Here is a 20,112-nt window from a genome sequence, read left to right as displayed (position 1 = left end):
CACATCTTCAGGTGTGCAGCCAACCCTTAAGAGAAGTGCTTAAACTCAGTAGTTTAGAAAACCTCTTAAATAAGTTTAAGCTGTTTTGCACTTACTGAGCGCTCAGCCACATGCAAATGTTCTCCACTGTGTTCTCCACCCCTGCTTCCCTTTCTGCCTCTAAGCAAACCTAGAGCACTTCATATTGCCCCCAGAACAGCTGAAAACATCCAAACCCAGGATCACACCACAGAGAATTACTGCAAGCCAGGCCAGCAAGAACTGGGGGAAAGTTAGATCTCAAATACCCACAGCAATTCAAGCAGCAGTCAGTTAGAGCAATTCCAAGGGCAGGTCTAAAACACACATACCAGCACAAATATTGTGGTGATCTCAGTCAAGAGACTCCTCCTCTCCCTCTTCAGGGCTGTAAACAGTGTCAGTCACTGGAGAAACATCTTGAACTCAAGTACCCTACCAGGAGAACGTGCTCTTCCTTGTGGCTTTAACTATTACAGCTTTTAAAAGCAGAAGTATTTAAAAACAAAATTGGGATAAAACCAGGATGTTTTGCAGGAGATTCTTTTAAATCTAACTACAAGGAGCTTAGCGTGTTATCCTGAGGCTGTTCAGCTTGTAGAGCCACATTGGCAGGGTGGCATTTCAGAGAACCATTAAATCTTTTGAGATGGAAGGGACCCTTACAGACCATCTAGTCCAGCACTCCTGCACTGAGCAGGGACACCCACAGCTCCATCAGGTGCCCAGAGCCCCATCCAGCCCAACCTGGATGTCCCCAAGGACAGAGCACCCGCCACTTCTGGGCAACCTGTGCCCATGCCTCACCTCCCTTAGTGTAAAAAGCTTCCCTACTTCCAGTCTAAATCCTCCCCTTTTAGTTTGAAACCATTTCTCCTTGTTCTGTTACAGCAGACCCTGCTGAAGAGTCTGTCCCCTTCCTCCTCACAGCCCCTGTCAGATACTGAAAAGCCTTTCCCAGGTCTCCCCAGAGCCTTCTTTTCTCCAGGTTGCACAGTGCAGCTCTCTCAGCCTGTCCTTGCAGGGGAGATGTTCCACCTGAACTCTGTGGAGGTTTATGGAGTAACTCAGAAGGACCACTAGACATGGGGTCAAAGAGGCACATGGTGGCACATCAATGCCTGCACATCATCATTGCCTGCACTCTCTGCAGCACCCAGCAATGGTGGCTGTACAAGAATTTGGTGGAAGAACTATAATTTCATCTCTGCACCAGTAATTATGTGTATTTCACGCAGCCTAGTAGATGTCATGGGGTACAATTGATGCTGCGAAGAGTATTCATATATTAAGTAATTTATAGCATAATCATTAACAGCTAATCACTTACAAGTTAAGATGCTCCAGGAACAGTCCCAACTCAGTGTGTGCTGACTCCTTCCAGGAAGACTCGCTGTTTAGACAGCACTCCTCACCTTCACAAAGCAAGCTGCTCTGCTCCATCCTAACAGATCCTGTGCTTGCACACACACCTGCAGGTAATCACTAGGTAATGGCAGCAGTGCTAATGAGGAAATCAAACTCTCACATGCTGTATTGTGATAGCCACAGAGTGGGGAGAGGAGCATCTTTTGCTGATGAAGGCACAGGAGAGAGGGGAAGAGCTTTTTAGATATATAGCAGAAGGGCACCATCATTTTGCAGCTGAGCAGGCTTCATTACTTGGCACTGCCTAGTTAATTTAAGCTGCTGCAGACACATATATGCCCAGCACTTCCTCCACACATTGTGGCAGGTTGATTCTCAGCTCCAAATCTGCTTGAGATGCAAAGCTGTAACATTCCTGCAGATCAAACAATACCCCCTCCATTTTTTGGTCATTTGGCCACCTTCCTGCTTCCAGTGAGCACAGGTCCAGCTGTAGGTACCAGCAGTGACCCCACCAGCATCCTGTGCTTTGCTCTGCTATGTAAAGAAACCTCTTCCCTTGCAGTGTTCAAAAAGCATCTGGATAGGGAGCTAGGAGATCTGGGTTTTCTGTAGGTATGGTAGAGGGAGGACAGTTGGACCAGATGATCTTGTAGGTTCTTTCCAACCTTGTGATTCTATGACTGTGATCCTATGATTGTGATTCTCTTCCCAGTTCCCAAGAGCTGTGGCCTGAAGCAGAAACTTCCTACACCCACTGTCCGTTTTAAGTGCCACAGGGCCACACAGAACTTGCTCTCAGCTACATCTGTTGCCAGTGAGCCCCAGCAGCCCATTACGTGTGATTAAAGAAGAGCATTTCTGTTATGAGTTTAAGGTTTGCTTTTTGAGATTACTTTTCATCCCCTCATTCCTGAAGCATGAGAGAAGCCAGTCTGATGCACATTATCACTCCCACAGCCTGTTGTTTCTCTCCTCTTTAAGTCAGGCCAATCCCAAAGCTTTTCATGCAGGGGCCTCCCCAAACCTCCATCATTTCCATCACCCTCCCAGTCCCACAACGGGCTGTGTTACTTAAAAACAGCAATACTGCCCTTTCTCTTGGGTTTCACCCTTTGTTTTTCTTTCTGCAACACAAGCAGAGGCAATGAGCTGTAAGCCTGTGGCCTCGGGAGCTGGACCCTTTCCACATGCAGCTCAGCCCATACATCCAACCAAGCAGCCCATTGAATTGCTTGTTGTGATCTGTCTCATTTTCACTGAGGTGGCAGCCATTGCCACTGCAGGACTGAGCAGATCTCTTTTTGCTGGCTCTCCTGGTCAGGCAGCTGATGGCTAAAAGGTGAAGGATGCCCCATCAAAAAGTGCCTCCCTGTCTTTACCCCCAGCTCTGCAGTTCACATCTGAGCTCTGCAGGCAGATGAAGCCTCCCCTGCCTGCTCCAAAGATTGAAGCGTTTTGGAAGAACAAGTTGAACTGGGGCTCACTGACTCTTTAATGAAAGAAAGCAGCTGCCATTCCCTATTGCTCCCCACAGGACACCTCCCTGCTTCCAAGTTAATCACAGGCTCTCCCCGACCTCTGCACGCTCTGTAATAGATCACTGCTAATACATGAGGGAATGGTTCCCACTGCAAAAAAATTGCTCCTCACAGCCCATCAATCCACTGAGCGAGGGGTTTCATACCGCCCAGGGCTGTGAACCTGCCCAGTGCCGCACTGAGAGATGATAAATCCACGCTGGATGGCAGAAGCAGAATAGCTTCCAGTCAATCCCAGCCTGCAGTGCAAGAATTCAGATTTACAGACCCAGCAGATTTTACTTTTTCCCTCATTTTATTGTCTATTAATTCACTCCGCTGCAGATGAGGAAGGTCTTGGCAGAGCAGGCGCCTTTTGCAGCACACAGACGCGTCCATTCTCACACCTCCATTCTCGTCCCACACCCCTGGGTTCACGCTGCCCCACTGTGAGCTTAGGGGGAAGCACAGGCTCGGCCCACAGGTCTATGACCACTGTGGTGCAACGCAGCGTCACCGGGGACACGCATCCCAGCTGGAGCAGAGCTGAGAGATGAAAAGCAGGATGGTAACGCCATGTAGCTGCCAGAAGTCCCAGCTGCACTATGCAGTAACGTAACTCTTTGCAATCTGCTTATTAACCGCGCAGCTCCTACAGGCAGGGCTGGGAATAGCACAGCCTGCATCAGGTTTTTCTTGCGAACAATTCACATTCGCTGCATCATAAACACACGCTACAGCAGGAGAAACGTGGGGGGCACATTCCACATTAATAGGAAAATCAAAGAGCTGATTTAATTGGTCTTTCCCTTATCTAATATATGTATGTCTGTGTCTCTTGGTAATTCACTCATGGTTTCACTGTTGTTATTCCATTAAACCTGTTGGAATGATTTCAGCCTGCACCAACTCTTCACTGAGCGTGTTCATGCCATGTGTATATAATATAAATAGCTAAGTAATGGGTGTTTATGACTATAAAGTACAGTTGTGTGTACATATGTGTATGTATATAAATAGTTCTATACATAAAGTATACATATAATTTCTTCACAATATTTTAAACTGAAGGAATTTAAATTTACAAAAGAAGGTGATCTATGGAAAGAACCAAATAGATGCACTTTGCATTTTGTTGAACTAATAATCTGAGCATTTCTAATTTTTAGAAAACATCAAATTTGCATTAATAAGCTGTGTTTGTTAATTTGGGGGAAAAAAAACCAACAAAAAAACATTCCTTAAGCAGGCATGTCAAGGAACACAACCAGGAACCACCTTGTGCCAAACACCTCCACAATACCACACACAGGGAGCTTTGCACCTTAGGCTTCCCCACCACACAGGTGGGAGAGCACAGACACCTGCACACCCAGCCTGAAGGGCTCCTTAGCAGAGCCGAGAAGGGAGGAGGGGAGAAGGTTCTCTGCTAAATCCTTCCCAGGCCCTGGTTGGTTTCAGGATGAGTTGCAAGGAGAAAGGAGATGGGCTCAGTGCAAGGCTATGGGATGTGGACAGGGCAGGAAAGACTGATCTTCATCCTCCCCAGCTTTTACAGCCCAATTCTCACGAGGCTGAGAAAGTTTATTTCCAATAGCAAGTGCAATGTTGTCTTTGCCCCACTGCGCTCTTCAGCCTCAGCAGGGAACACGAGCACAAGCTGTGCAAATACAGACACATTGATGCTTTCCTCCTTTATGATGGAAGATTACACACACTTATCTTCCTCCCAGGGAGATGCTAGCATTCAGTTCTCTGCTATTCATGGCATACTTAGCTTTCACTGAGTGTTTTCTACATGTGGTTTGCCTGTTGACCATATGTACAGCTAATGAAGCTACAAGCAAAGCATATTTGAGAGCTGCATCTCTGCCTGTTGTGCACCAAACCAAAGCTGGGGCTGGGGGCTTCATCCTGCAGGCAGGGGTCCCACCAGCACCCCATCTTTTGAATGAGACTGTGATTGGAGCACGGGTTCTTCAGCCTCCGCATCTGCAGAACGAGTCAGAGAAAGTAGGTCAGCAAATACAAAGAGATGGCCCGTGAGCTGCTCCGAGGGCTGCTCGCAGCGTCGTCCCACATCTGGCAGCCCCATCTCTGGGCCAGCTCAGCTGATCGGAGCAGCCTGCGCTGGGTTTTCAGTAGCCGACAGTGCCCTCCAGTGGGACATCTGCCGCCACGCACCCACGCGCTTCCCAAAAAGAAAAAGGTTATTCAAACTACGTATTAAAAGCCTCGGCATGGAAAGATAAGGAAGTTACAAGCCCAGGAATGGAGATACAACTGCACCGTATTGCCAGCCAGGTGGATGCAGCGATGGTTGGTGCTCTTTGCAGCTGGCATCTCAGCAATCAGGATGCACATAGGCACTATAAAGTGCTGGATCCATTCCTCAGGAATGCCAGTAGCATCTCTGAGACCTTGAAGTTGAGTCTGGCGCGCTCCTCGACCAGCACTGGCTCCAATGGGGCTGTATGCAATGGGCAGAGGAAAGCAGCACACCTGAGCACAGGGACAAGGCTAATCTTTAACTTCCCAAATCAAGCACTGAAACATTTATTTTTTTCCTTCATTATTTTTTAAAAGAAAGGTGTTAATTATTATACGGCAACAGTTCTGCACAAATCTCAAGCAGGAAAAGGGGGAAGAGAATATAAAGAGCATTTGATTCCAAAGGGAAACAAGCATTTAAAATAAACCAATAAGTGACAAAAATGAGAGAGGCTGGGGGACAGTGGTGGTCCATAAAACGCAAGGTGAGACTGCACAGTCAGCACTAAGCGCACAGGTAATGAGGGCAGCCCTACAGCGGGGCTGACTGCTCCAGGAAGACGCTGTAGGCCTGGCCATGATGTGCCCGAGCCCCCCAGAGCCACTCAGGGGGCCTGGCCCGCAGCTTCAGCTGGAAGGGGTCGAGACGCAGGCAGTCCCCCAAGTCCCGCAGCTCCATCACTGGCGGCTCCTCTGCAGCTGGCTCTGGTGGCTCCTCAGGCCCCAGGGCCCTGCCTGCACGTCGTCTCTGCCATTTTGCCCAGCACAAGGTGCCAGCAGCCACCAGCAATGCCAGGCTGGCCATGATGGCCGCCCCCACCAGCATGTCACCATGGCGGAGCAGGAAGCCGAACCCTGTCAGAAGAGTCAGAGCCTGAGTTAGAGATGCTCTGCCAACACCCCCAAACCACCGCCCCAAAGAAATGTTTAGACAGAGGGCCAGCCCCACAGGAGATGGGTTCCCCAGCAGAGCCATTCCTGAACTCACATGGAACCACATAGAGGCTGGTAACTGCTGACACCATCCCTCCAGGCACACAGGGACCCCAGAGATAAATATGCATTTATAAAACATTACGTTAATGCTATACTTAACCAGTCTGGGTAGGCTTTGATGGCATAACGGGTTAATGAATTTGGGGCTGAGAGAACAAATGAGAAATGCAATTAGCCTGCAAGCTCACATTCAGCTTACAGGAGCTTGTGGGAGGGGATGTGCTTAATTGCACTGAAGAAGCAGCAGGATTTTAGCCTGAGTCAGTTAACTGATGCAGGCCAGCCCTTGGATGGCCATCTAGGCTCACCTCTGAAAGTAGATCAAGAAGCACAGGACAAGAAGACCATTTGTACTCCAAGAGCAAGGCTCACCACCTGATCTACATACCTGCCCCCCAGCTTCAGAAGGGACCACATTGACCTCCAGCCCACATACATCTGAGCACAAATCCCGAGAAGCTCTTGAAGCCAGAGCAGGAAGTGCTTGTTTTTTGTTTATTTTTCCTCCCCTTACAAGAACAGCTACCTGGGAACTGCCTTGCATTGACACAGATCTCCCCCCTTCCTAAAGCCATGGTGCCAGTTGCAGAGTCATTTGTAAGCACGCAGTGTAATGTGCAATAGCAAAGACATGGCCAGAACTGCTAAACTGGAGCACTCTGATGAGCCAGTGGTTGCTGAGACTGCTGCACAAGAGACTCATATATGCAGTGTTGGTGCTAATTCTGCATACACAACCATACACCTCCTCAGTACCATCACCATGAGACATGCAGAAGTACGAGGACATCACTGTGTCACCTACCTGACTGGGAACTACGGACACACAGGGTGCCAGACTTGGTGGGAGAATGGTCCTTGTAGCCCTTCTTGCAGCGGCACAGGTAGGTGCCCACACCATTGAAGCACTCTGCCTCCTCCCCACACAGGCTGACCCCCGAGCTGCACTCATTCACATCTGATGGGAAACAGGATCCAAGTCACATTAGGCTCAGCACAAAAAGGCCCTGCTACCAGACCACAGCACCCACCTTCCACCAGCAGAGAGACGAGTTGCAGCTTCCCTGCTCCCACCGGAGCACTGAGCAGCTCCCCCAGCTGGGAGTGCAGCAGCAGGGACGTATTTCTCATCTCTGGCTTCAGGTGGAGCCAGTAGGTGAGCAGCAGACTGGCATTGCTCGTCCTGTGGGCAGGAAGAGCCCAGGGTGAGACAGGAAGAAGGCACTACGGCCAAGCAATGCTGCAACAGCCCTTCCACTCATTAGCAGGTGGCCACAGTGCTGCAGGCTCTTGCAAAGGGAATTTGTGACAAGAGACAGCTTTACTGGAGGAGAAAGAAGCCAATATCCAAGGAGCACCACAGGTAACAGAGGTGCCTATCAAGAAGGTGGCATATCAACAAGCATACCTCTTGGCTTCCTTCAACTTGATTTCGTTGACTCTGTTGGCAGGGAGTTTCAGGTTCTGCTGGATCTGCAAGGCAAGTGACCAGCGCTGACTGGGCATTTAGTCGGCACAGCTGTGACAGCAAAGTACTTCTTTCCTCAGCCCTCCCTCCCATCCCGCTCTTCCCTTTCACAAACCACTCAGGACATGTGAGACATCCCATAACCCTGTGCTGGGAGCCTTTTCTCTAAGACACTGTAATGCCTCCCATCTGCTCAGCTTTAACTCAGCTCCCCCAGGCAGACAGGGTAATTTAGGAAAAGCAACAGAATCCCCAGATAAGCATTTAGATGAGAAAGAGTGGATGGGCTGGGTGCCATCCAGCGTGCGAGTGGCAGCTCTATGGAGCAGGCAGCATGGTGAGCTCTATGCCCACTGTAGGCTGCGTCCCAGAAAGCAAGACTTGGGAGCACACAAGTCTAACCCCTCCTGGACTTGCTGTTCAAGCTACCCTGTTTCTAGAGGCAAGTTACAACCCTCAGCTGGTCACATCTGTTTCTGCAGTGCCTTTCTGCACCAAAACACCATCGCTGTGAGCAGGCTGCAGGGCATCAGCATTAGGCCTTGGATTTGGACCAGCACAAGCAACTCAAATGCTGGCTCATCATGTGACATTAACAGAAAATCCCTGGGATGAAGAGCACAATGTGATCTCTAACAGATGAGCTTCTGGGGTACATAGCATTTGCCTTTTCTTCCCATGACCATGCCCAGGCTTACATGGCTTCGTATAGATTCTAGGAGATCCCTTCTGAGCTCACTGCCGCCAGGAGCGATCCAGTCCTTGTGTTTGATTTCAGTCCTTACTTCAAATAGCACATCTACCAAAAAAAGTAAATAAGAAGAGCTCTGAGCAAGTGCAAGCAAAACAAACAGGACTAAGTGACCTAACCTGGCATGTCAGCCATAGCAGTGCTGCTACACAAGGTAATCCTATCAAGTGACACCCGAGTGTTTCCAGGGGTTGAGCATCAGGCAGAACAAGTTGTTGAGAAAAGCAGAGGAAATCTTAGCTAGTGCTCAGCCTTGGATCCTGGAGTTGATCTCTGAACAGAGGACACAAAGCATTAACCTTCATTCCACTGCATTCCAACTTCCTCAGCAATTACGTTCCTAACAGGTACCACCATTGTTTGTGATATCCTAGATGCCCTCCATCTCTCACCCCTCTCTATTTGGAATCAGCACAAACAGCTGGTTAAATGTAGGCTGACATACACTTACCAAAATATGTTGTTTAAAGCCTGTTCATTCATCAGTCCTGTTCAAAGATCAGTCCCCTTCTATACTGATTCTTTTTCACAAGCCATTGCTGTGGCTTGCTATACATACAAACCCAACTCTGCTTAGTTGCTGACACTCTCATAAGCAAGTTTTTCTCCTTAGTCTGAAAAGCAAAGCTGAGGAACCAGGCATTCCTGAGACATCGTGCACATGTATTTAAGTGAGGATAGAATCCGTCACAAAAGCAGTATTTAACAGCCATTGAGCAATAGTGTAGCTCCAGCATCCCAGCATTTATGCCAGATTTTTGCATATGAACTCCAGTTTCTCCAGGGTAAGTGCAAAGTACTTTCCAGATGGTCACCAGTGGAGTGCCCTCCACTCTCATAAAGTTGATGGGCAAAGGATGGCCATGTACAGCACCAAGGTTAGGGCTGTGCTTTAAGATATGCTCAAGCCTTTGCATTGCTTACCTCCGGGGTGGTGCAGGGACTGCAGTGCTGTACCATTCTTCAGAGATGCCAGAACTGAAGCCAGATCTGACAGAGAAAAGAAGAGAGATAGAGAGCGGCCACTGATCTCTGCCTCCTGGGGCAAAACACACACTGGGTGTGTCAGTTCACAAGAAGAACACCAGCAAGGTTTCATACCAAGATGGGCACACATAGCCTGATTCTGGTGTAAGCTGTGGAGGAAAGGCTGCTCCTACACAAGTAACTCAGACCCCTGGGATTATGAGCCAGTCTCTCTCTGTTAAGAGGAGCACTGGCTCATAGATATGCATGAAACAACATGTAACCCTATGCCCACCCCACCATCTTGGATGTGGTAGAACTGGGTGCCAACTGAATGCAACAGCAACATCTTCAAACAAGACCTCTGCAGAGTGCTGCTTCTCTAGAAATGGGTATTGAACAACACTGAGCACCACTTCAGTCCCAGACAACCCAAAAAACAACTTACCAAAGAGATCTTCATGCTCCTGTCCTGGTGACAGCACATCTCCAGAAGACACACCTCTGTCACCCTGAGGCATCACCTCCGAGGCAGGGACATCAGCTGAGTAGGGTGAGGCTGTGCTGACCAGAGCAGGCACCAGCTCTACATCCCCCTCTGTAACCTCCAAGGCAGGCAGCTCTGCTTCAGGCCCAGCACCTCCTCCTGATGGAGCCTCCAACACATCTTCATCATGTTCCCTCCCCTTAGTGCCACCATATGTAAGGCTTCTTTCCATCTCTGTTTCACCCTGCAGCTCACCATGCTCACTCAGGTCTGCACCAAGCCAAGCATCTTTCACAAGATCAGGGAGGTGTTGGCCCTTGTCCTCTGAGCTGACCACCTCGGCCTGGATCTTACCTGCAGTAGATGGAGCAGATGGGCTCAGGGATGCCCTCATCAGGGGCTGCAAACCTTGTGTTATCCCCTTCCTCCAGCTCTTTCCTTTAGAGGTTTCCTGCAGGGGCTCCTGGGGAGCTACAGCACCACTTGAAGAACTCACAGCTTCATAGTCTCCAAATACATAATACCGTCCTTCAAAATGTTTGTATTTGCTGCTTAGAGGGTCATTTCTTAACAGCAGTAGCACGTGGACCGCAGTGGCTTGTGCAGCAAAGATCAGCGTACCTTGGCTGTGACAGGCATACACGACCTTAGTTTCCACACGTGAAAGGACCCCTTGGAAAATGATCTTGTCCTGGTTCTTACCACAGCCTTCACTGCTCTGGAACCCCTGAATGTAGATGACAACGTGCTTCTGGGGGCCTGCCCAAATGGTCCAGTTGCACCAGATGTTGGTATGGATGTCACCATACAAAGGGAGGTAGAACACCCCAAACCTATCCTGCAAGATGGCATGGCAGCTCCTAACAGGGAAGTACTCCATCACCCAGGGCAGTCCCAGCTCTGGTACATTGTGAACAGAGAAGAAACACAATCAGTGACCAGTGTATACCCCAGGACACAGATACCCTATTCCAAATCCTCCACTGCTGCAGGATCCCTGTGGTTTCAACCCCCAGACTCAACTCCCTACTCTGGGACTGGAGCTGAGCCCAGGATCCAGCTTCTCTACCAGCCTCTGGGGGCTGGAACTGTGAGCTGTTGCTTCCAGAAGAGGTTTAGCCAAGACCCCAGCAACCAGGGCCACACTTGCCAGGCTGGGACTGCCAGCGGGAGCATCTCTCACCTATTAGTTCTACCTTGAGAAGATGGCTCACACCAAAATAAGAAACACTTTACCTACCAGTGTGCTTCTGTGGCTGTCCTGGCATCTCCATGACTCTGGATACTGGACCCTCAGCAGCCTCCTGGACTCTTGGCACTGTTTGTCTCCTCTGGACTGCTGGAGGATCAGAGTGGGCAGCGCACAAGGAGGAATTTCTCTGCTCTCCCACACCCACCTGGAGACTTCCCACTCTTTTCTGCATCTGAACTGCCCCAGCGAGCAAGGCAGAAATCATTTTGTCACTAGTAGCCATGCCCGGTAGCAGCAGAGCTGGTGTCACCCCAGAGCCATGACTCAGGGGGTCCTTGGCCTGAGGAGGTCCCACACAAGGCCTTGGGATGGAGGTTGGAGAGGGTTCACTCACAGGAGCCAGGGTTTCCCATTGGTGGCCACCTCCTTCCAGGGCATCCTCTCTCACCCAAGGGCCAAGGTGGCCAGGAGACACAACTGCACCCATTTTGGGGGCTGCCAATGGATGGGGAGGAGGTAACGGTGAGGCCATCTCAGTTTCCTCAGCAGTCAGACAGCTGCAAGCTTGGGTGCTTGTGGGGAGGCTCCCAGGGTGCACAGAGACGGCCTGCAGGACAGGATGGCTCTGGGCACACAAGTGAGAATGCTCCTGGAGGCTGGCCCATGGTGATGTGGGACACAGCACCACTTTCTCCTCAATGCCACCCCTGGAACTCTCCAGGGGGAGGAGATCCATGAGCTCCATGTGCTGGAGGTAGGTTGTTTCCAGCCCAGGCTGAGTCACAGGTAAAGCCCCCAAACTTCTTTGCTCTCTCTCAGGCAGCAGCTGCGAGAAACTCACCACATCATAATAGTGGCTGCTCAGGCTGGGCATCAGGTCCCTTGCAAGGTCAACAGCATCACTGCCTGCTGCTCCATCAGCTGGGATGCTGAGCTGGGCACGGCTTCCATCCTTCCTTAAACCCAGCCCCTGGGACACGGTGGTACCGATGCTCTCTTGGCTTCCTCTTCTGCCAGGAGAGGAAGCCTGTGAATCAGCACCCAAGTCCATGTGACTCGTGCGTGTTGGCTTAATGGTAAACTGGAGGTATCTCAGATCTTCCAGCCTTGGGGTGGGGTGCAGTACAGACTGCCCACTCTCCCAGCTCACACCCGTGGGCTGCAATGAAGACTCCACCACCTGCAAGGCTCCAAACAAAGGTGTTTTCAAAAGCGTGCTTGAAAACCCATGTGTGTAACCTGGAGCAATTCCTCTGCTGGCGGTGCAGCTCAACAACTGGGCATCCCGAGCTACACCTCCCTCTTCCTGACAGATCCTTGGCCCTGTCTGTGGCTCAGAGCCCTGTGTGCGGGCAGCTGGCATGCCCAGCAACTGTGTACTTACACCTTGGGATGGGACAAGCTTTACTGGGCTTCCCATAGGTATCAAGGTTGCAGAGCCTCCATGGTGGTCTGTCCATCCAGTCTGGAAAACCCTGTCTTGCTTAGATGGCTTTGGAGTGAGAGTTTCAGGAATCAAAGCAACTCTGGAGGGAGATTCGCATTGCTGGTACTGGAAGATGTAATACCTGCCTTTAAACTGGGTGTCTCTGCAATTTGGCAAGTACCTCTTCAGCAACACAACATGCACAGCCTGAGCAAAGGTGGCAAAAACATGCATCTCCTTCTTCCAGCAAGCATAAACTACATCGTTTTCCACCAACGAAGAAACTCCTTCAAAGAGGATTTTGTCTTTATTTCTGCTGCAATCCTCCTGTGTGATAAAGCCTTGAATATAAACTACAATATGCTTCCTGAAGCCTGCCCGGATCGTCCAGTTACACCACAAGTTGAATTGGGAAACACTGTGATATTCTGGAGGAGAAAACTCCCCATACGTGCCCTTCAAGACTCTGTGGCAGCTCCTCATGGGCACATATGTTGATATCCAAGGAAACGCCGTCCCTAGAAGACAATGGACAACCTCAAGTTCTCCTCCTTCCCCACCTGCCAAGCAGAGACCAGTCCTTCCTTCCAGAAACCACCTTCATGCTCTCCTATCTCCTATTTGCATGACACACCATCAGCAGGAGAACACGTTGCTGTGCCTGCCTCAGGGCCTGAGGTCAGGGGAAGGATGTCAAAGGGTGCAAGTGCACACACCAGCTTGGGATGCTCCCAGATCTGCCATCCCTCCAACAAGAACTGTTTCCACACATACACGTTTGTTTGGATTGTGCTTTAATTGCTGCCTATAGACAGCTTGCTGCAGCCAAATCTCCTGCTTCAGAACCCTCCCATCCCAACACTCTATACCAGCTCTGTCCCTCCTCTTCCCATCCCACAGCCAGGTGACTGCTCCAGGCTTCCCACACCAGAGACTGATGTGCCCAGCAAAACTGGGAGTGGGAAGGGAGTTGTAGTACAGACAGAGAAACATTAGTGTGAGAATTAAGCCTTACCTGCTTCAGCATCCTGATGTTCTGAGCAGGATTTACACACCTATAAAGAAAACAGCCTCAATGCAGACCTGAGCAGCAGCATCTGCACTAGCACAGCCTGAAACAGGTGAGCAAGGACCACTGACACCAGCCCCTTCATCACCTCATTTTTCCAAGCAGCACAGCCCCCTCCCCACCTCCAACAGCAGCAGTGTTACCTGACTAATGCTTTAAGGGACACAGCCAATGCATTACCACTCCCAGAATGGTCAGGGTACCCACCCCTCACTCACCCCCACAGCTCTACAGCCAGGATGCAGCAATCCTGGTGCAGGTCCCCACACCAAGGGCACCAGGAGTAGGAACAACAGAAAGGTCAAAAGCCTCATGCTAGGGCCTCACACCATTAAAACCAGACCCAAATGACTCCTGAAGTACCACTTCCTCCCCTAAACAACTCAGCAAGTTTCCCCCAAGTGGAGTAAACACTCCACCTTCTTGCCAATATATGCACCCATACATTGCCCAGGTACCCCTGATAACAATTAGTTTGTCATAAACAAGGATCAGCTGTGCTCATTAGCCTCACAGTATCCTTTCTGCCCTCCCTGTTTTGGTAAGCAGGCTCCAACCAGCCAACCAGCCAAACATGTCATGCTGGAAACTGGAGTTAAAGCATTGCTGATGTTGTTCGGGTGACCTTGGAGTAAAGCCCAGTTTGTTTTTTCTCCCCACTCTCCCTAAAACAATTTAAAAAAACCCCAAAAACAAATTACAGGGAGAGCACCCTGCTGTACAATCGAGTGTTTCCATTACATCTGAAGCAGCTTTGGCTGGATGCTGTAATTCCCCCACTCAGCACTCAGTGCAAGGAGGGCTCCTCTCCCTGCCTACACACTGCAAGGCAGCAAGCAGCCAGCCCAGCTGATGGTGTGCAAATTACCAGATGCAGCAGCTCGTCCAGCAGCAGTAGCCTAGCTTGTCATTAGGGGCAACGCAGAGAAGGCAATTAGGCTGCTTGACATGCGGCTTTGAGAACGTACCCTTTAACATGTCAATCATAATTCAGTATAAATAATAATAATCATAAATCCTTTCTTCCATGTTGCCCCACTTTGACAAGCTGTCAGATGTTCAATGACAAATACATTCTTTTCTTCTTTTTTTAAAATCTTTTCTGTCCATCTCCACCTCAGCCCTATAGCAGCCGTGGGCTAACCACCCCTGACATCTCACCATGAGGATTTAACCCTGGGTGAGGAGCCCTGGAGGGGCTGAACGGTCTGGTAGAGCCCTGTGTGCTGTTAATATGCTGCACTATAGATATCTGGGGAGCTCTGGCATGCTGGGGTTTGGTTTCTTTGCCTGGTAGCTGTTTCTATATGAGTATCCTCGTGCAAATCTACTTGCATCTACGCTCCAGCAATGTATAAAGCAGCATAACTTTGCTGAGCTCCGGGTAAGTAACTTTAATTCTATCTATCTCCCTCTAGTGATTGCATTGGTGCACAGAGAAAGAGGAAGTGCTCTGTGTCTTCTGTTCAGAGATCAACTCCAGGATCCAAGGCTGAGCATTAGCTAAGATTTCCTCTGCTTTTCTCAACAACTTGTTCTGCCTGATGCTCAACCCCTGGAAACACTCGGGTGTCACTTGATAGGATTACCTTGTGTAGCAGCACTGCTATGGCTGACATGCCGGGTTAGGTCACTTAGTCCTGTTTGTTTTGCTTGCACTTGCTCAGAGCTCTTCTTATTTACTTTTTTTGGTAGATGTGCTATTTGAAGTAAGGACTGAAATCAAACACAAGGACTGGATCGCTCCTGGCGGCAGTGAGCTCAGAAGGGATCTCCTAGAATCTATACGAAGCCATGTAAGCCTGGGCATGGTCATGGGAAGGAAAGGCAAATGCTATGTACCCCAGAAGCTCATCTGTTAGAGATCACATTGTGCTCTTCATCCCAGGGATTTTCTGTTAATGTCACATGATGAGCCAGCATTTGAGTTGCTTGTGCTGGTCCAAATCCAAGGCCTAATGCTGATGCCCTGCAGCCTGCTCACAGCGATGGTGTTTTGGTGCAGAAAGGCACTGCAGAAACAGATGTGACCAGCTGAGGGTTGTAACTTGCCTCTAGAAACAGGGTAGCTTGAACAGCAAGTCCAGGAGGGGTTAGACTTGTGTGCTCCCAAGTCTTGCTTTCTGGGACGCAGCCTACAGTGGGCATAGAGCTCACCATGCTGCCTGCTCCATAGAGCTGCCACTCGCACGCTGGATGGCACCCAGCCCATCCACTCTTTCTCATCTAAATGCTTATCTGGGGATTCTGTTGCTTTTCCTAAATTACCCTGTCTGCCTGGGGGAGCTGAGTTAAAGCTGAGCAGATGGGAGGCATTACAGTGTCTTAGAGAAAAGGCTCCCAGCACAGGGTTATGGGATGTCTCACATGTCCTGAGTGGTTTGTGAAAGGGAAGAGCGGGATGGGAGGGAGGGCTGAGGAAAGAAGTACTTTGCTGTCACAGCTGTGCCGACTAAATGCCCAGTCAGCGCTGGTCACTTGCCTTGCAGATCCAGCAGAACCTGAAACTTCCTGCCAACAGGATTTACTCTAACTGACTGCTGCTTGAATTGCTGTGGGTATTTGAGATCTAACTTTCCTCCAGTTCTTGCTGGCCTGGCTTGCAGTAATTTTCTGTGGTGTGATCCTGGGTTTGGATGTTTTCAGCTGTTCTGGCAGGAAATGAAGTGCTCTAGGTTTGCTTAGAGGCAAAAAGGGAAGCAGAGGTGGAGAACACAGTGGAGGAGGCAGGGTTGAAGGATCTTGTCTGGTTTGCTTTCTGACCTCTGTGTGCCTGAAATTCTTTACTACAGGGCTCAGTTGAAAGCTTTCTTTTTTTTTCCCCTCAGACACTGTCTACAAGATCTTGCCTGCTTCTATGAAATACTGGGTTTATAACTGCAGCATTTATTGCAGCAGTATTTTAAAGCACCAGATGCTAGTGCAGGAGCTCTGATTAGAAGTGCAGCAAGGGCTAAGTGATGGCTTGTGTTGTTCTTCAGCTGCACTGTCTGCAATTAGAGTCACATTTATCCCAACTTTATTTGTATTTAAATAACTGGAAGTATCCGTGAGGAAAGCTCTGAAGAACTGTAACGCTGTGAATTGTTTCTTCTGAGAATTTCTGATTTCTTTCACTAAATTACAGCAGTTTAGCTGAGGAAGAGAATGTGTGCTGAGGAGCTGTATTTTTAAACCATGACATTCCAGCCCTTATTCTACATCATTACATTATGTTTATACATACATACACACTCATACGTATAGTTGTGAATAATCAGTAACCTTATTTTCTCAACAATTTATATTTATTCCATACAAATCTTTAAGTTGAGAACAAAACTCTATAACCTAACCTACTATTTTATTAATTTTGAGAAAATGGCAAAACTGCCAGAAAAAGGAAAACATGTCAGCGGTGGTAGAGAAAGGCAGCGCTAGTAGGGCGTCCCCCACGTCAAGGTGCACTCATCCTTTCCCAGCCACCACAGCAGATGTCCTTTTGACTTATACTTCTTTCCATGTGTGCTCTACACATGCATGGCCAGTGCACGATATAGAGTCCAGATTTAAAACTTGCTTACAGAATGCCTAATTAAGGTATATAGAAAAAAAGTGTTTCCTTAACATTAATCCACTCTATCTTAAGTCCTGTACCTAATTGAACATTCGTCAAATATTTTCTGAGACTCTACCTATATATCTACAAGAAATCATTGGATGCACTCCCCCAACATCAAATTCCCTTGTGGAACACATTGGACATTCCCATTTTTGTCCATCACCCACCACGTGCACCCAGGTCCCTGGGCAAAGACAGTACCCCGGAGAGGTTTGCCCTTTCCAGACGCTGGAAGGACCCAAACCGTTTTTCCCAACACGCTCTTTATGTGTACTACAGGAACCTTATCTCCCTCCACGGTACGTAGGGAGCTGGATTGGTTAGGACCATTACGATTACTAGATCCTCGAGTGTTGACTAACCAGGTGGCTTCTGCTAAATGGTTCTCCCAATTTTTATATGTTCTGCCACCCATTGCTTTCAACATAGTTTTCAACAACCCATTGAATCGTTCAATCTTACCAGAAGCTGGTGCATGATAGGGAATATGGTAAATCCACTCAATGCCATGATTTTTGGCCCAAGTGGTTACAAGAGAGTTTTTAAAATGGGTCCCATTATCTGATTCAATTCTTTCCGGAGTGCCATGCCGCCACAGGATTTGCTTTTCCAACCCTAATATGGTGTTTCGGGCGGTAGCATGGGGTACTGCGTATGTTTCGAGCCACCCAGTGGTTGCCTCCACCATGGTGAGTACATAACGCTTACCATTGCAAGATCGTGGCAAGGTGATATAATCAACCTGCCATGCCTCTCCATACTTACACTTTTGCCATTGCCCTTCCCCCCAAAAAGGTTTCATCCTCTTGGCTTGTTTAATTATGGCGCATGTTTCACAATCATGAATAACCTGAGCAATAGCGTCCATAGTTAAGTCCACCCCTCGGTCTCTGGCCCACTTATATGTTGCATCCCTTCCTTGATGACCTGAAGTCTCATGGGCCCACCGAGCTAGGAATAATTCACCTTTGTTCTGCCAGTCCAAGTCTATTTGAGCCACCTCAATTTTGGCAGCTCGATCAACCTGATGGTTATTTTTATGTTCTTCAGTAGCCTTACTTTTAGGCACATGAGCATCTACATGGCGCACCTTTACAACAATGTTCCTTATTCAGGCAGCAATGTCTTTCCACAGTTCAGCAGCCCAAACAGGTTTACCCTTTCGTTGCCAATTATCATTTTCCCACTGTTGCAACCACCCTCATAAGGCATTTGCCACCATCCATGAATCAGTATAAAGATGAAGCATTGGCCACCTCTCCCGTGGCCTCTGCAGCTTGTCGTGTGGGGATCCATACAGCAGCTTTCCATCTGCAATGCTTTCCTACAATACGACATGATCCGTCTGTGAATAGGGCAAATTTCTTTTCGTTTTCTGGTAGCTCATTGTATGGTGGTGCCTCTTTAGCACGTGATACCTCTTCTGTAGGTGGTGTTTCAAGTTTTTTACTCTCAGGCCAGTCCATGATCACTTCTAGAATTCCAGGACGGCTGAGTTTTCCCATTCGAGCTCGTTGAGTAATTAATGAAATCCACTTACTCCAAGTGGCATCAGTAGCATGATGGGTGGAGGGAACCTGTCCTTTAAACATCCAGTTTATTACTGGCAAGCGAGGTGCTAGAAGAAGCTGAACCTCTGTCCCAACTACTTCAGAAGCAGCCCGAACCCCCTCATACACGGCTAAGATCTCCTTCTCAGTCGGACTGTAGCGCTCCTCAGACCCTTTATATGCTCGACTCCAAAATCCTAGGGGTCGGCCTTGGGTTTCTCCTGAGGCTCTTTGCCACAAACTCCAGGTGGGACCTTTCTCTCCAGCAGCAGTGTAGAGGATGTTCTTCACATCCTGTCCCGTCTGTACTGGCCCCAAGGCCACAGCACGGGCTATTTCTTGTTTTATCTGCTCAAAAGCCTGCTGCTGATCAGGACCCCATGAGAAATTATTCTTCTTCCGTGTTACCTGATAGAGGGGGCTCACTATGTGGCTGTAGATGGGACATGCATTCTCCAAAAGCCCACTACTCACAGAAAAGATTGGGTCTCTGTCTTGTCGGTGGGCGGAGACATAGCAGTGATTTTGTCAATCACATCTGCTGGGATGTGACGACGTCCATCTTGCCATTTTATACCTAAGAACTGGATTTCCTGGGCAGGCCCCTTCACCTTGCTGCGCTTAATGGCAAAACCAGCTTGCAAAAGAATTTGGATTATCTGTTTCCCTTTCTTGAAAACGTCTGCTGCTGTATGGCCCCACACTACAATATCATCAATATACTGCAAGTGCTCAGGACCATTACCCTGTTCCAAGACAGCTTGGATCAACCCATGGCAAATTGTTGGGCTGTGCTTCCACCCTTGAGGTAAACGGTTCCAGGTATACTGAATACCTCTCCAGGTAAAAGCAAACTGTGGCCTACATTTTGCAGCCAGTGAGATGGAAAAGAAGGCATTAGCAATATCAATGGTGGCGTGCCACCTAGCTTCTTTTGACTCCAGTTCATACTGGAGTTCTAGCATGTCTGGTACAGCAGCACTTAATGGAGGTGTGACTTCATTCAGGCAACTGTAATCTACCGTCAGCCTCCATTCCCCACTGATTTTACGCACTGGCCATATGAGGCTGTTAAAAGGCGAGTGAGTTTTGCTAATCACTCCCTGATTCTCTAATTGGCGACTTAGCTTGTGAATGGAGAGCAATGAGTCCCTATTGGTGCGGTACTGCCATCTGTGAACCACTTTGGTGGCAATTGGTACCTCTTGGTCTTTTACCTGGAGCAACCCCACAGCAGAAGGATAATCTGACAGACCAGGTAAAGTTGACAGCTGCTTAACACCATTTGTGTTAACAGCAGCTATCCCAAAGGCCCATCGGTACCCCTTGGGATCCTTAAAATATCCCATCCTAAGGTAATTGATTCCCAGTATACATGGAGCCTCTTGACCAGTCACAATAGGGTGTCTCTGCCAGTTTTTACCAGTGA

General features: G+C 48.9%; 1 protein-coding gene across 1 annotated transcript; it reads right to left on the bottom strand.

Annotated features, from left to right (window-relative positions):
* Nucleotides 1-5,300: 5,300 nt before the first annotated feature.
* Nucleotides 5,301-15,344, bottom strand: LOC107310709 (uncharacterized). The gene is made up of 10 exons (XM_015856597.3): nt 13,751-15,344; nt 13,479-13,518; nt 11,086-12,981; nt 9,807-10,745; nt 9,317-9,382; nt 8,340-8,440; nt 7,582-7,646; nt 7,205-7,356; nt 6,979-7,131; nt 5,301-6,032 (listed from the first exon to the last, which is right to left on the bottom strand). The coding sequence occupies exons 1-10, from the start codon at nt 13,844-13,846 to the stop codon at nt 5,710-5,712; spliced, it is 3,831 nt and encodes a 1,276-aa protein (XP_015712083.3). The 5' UTR covers nt 13,847-15,344; the 3' UTR covers nt 5,301-5,709.
* Nucleotides 15,345-20,112: the final 4,768 nt, after the last annotated feature.

This window comes from Coturnix japonica, chromosome 3 (assembly GCF_054131305.1).
Source record: "Coturnix japonica strain WE chromosome 3, WE-NBRP24, whole genome shotgun sequence".
In the NCBI taxonomy this organism is placed as follows: domain Eukaryota; kingdom Metazoa; phylum Chordata; class Aves; order Galliformes; family Phasianidae; genus Coturnix; species Coturnix japonica.
Note: the sequence above shows the minus strand (reverse complement) of the source record. Positions and strands in the feature narration are given on the sequence as shown.

Excerpts from the sequence above, each read along its gene's own strand:
- LOC107310709 (XM_015856597.3), bottom strand. The coding sequence starts at position 13,846 with ATGAGGCTTTTGACCTTTCTGTTGTTCCTACTCCTGGTGCCCTTGGTG. Across the intron at positions 13,519-13,750 it reads CTGGCTGTAGAGCTGTGGGG|GTGTGTAAATCCTGCTCAGA; the intron begins GTGAGTGAGGGG and ends TTTTCTTTATAG. Across the intron at positions 6,033-6,978 it reads TGTCCGTAGTTCCCAGTCAG|GGTTCGGCTTCCTGCTCCGC; the intron begins GTAGGTGACACA and ends CTCTTCTGACAG.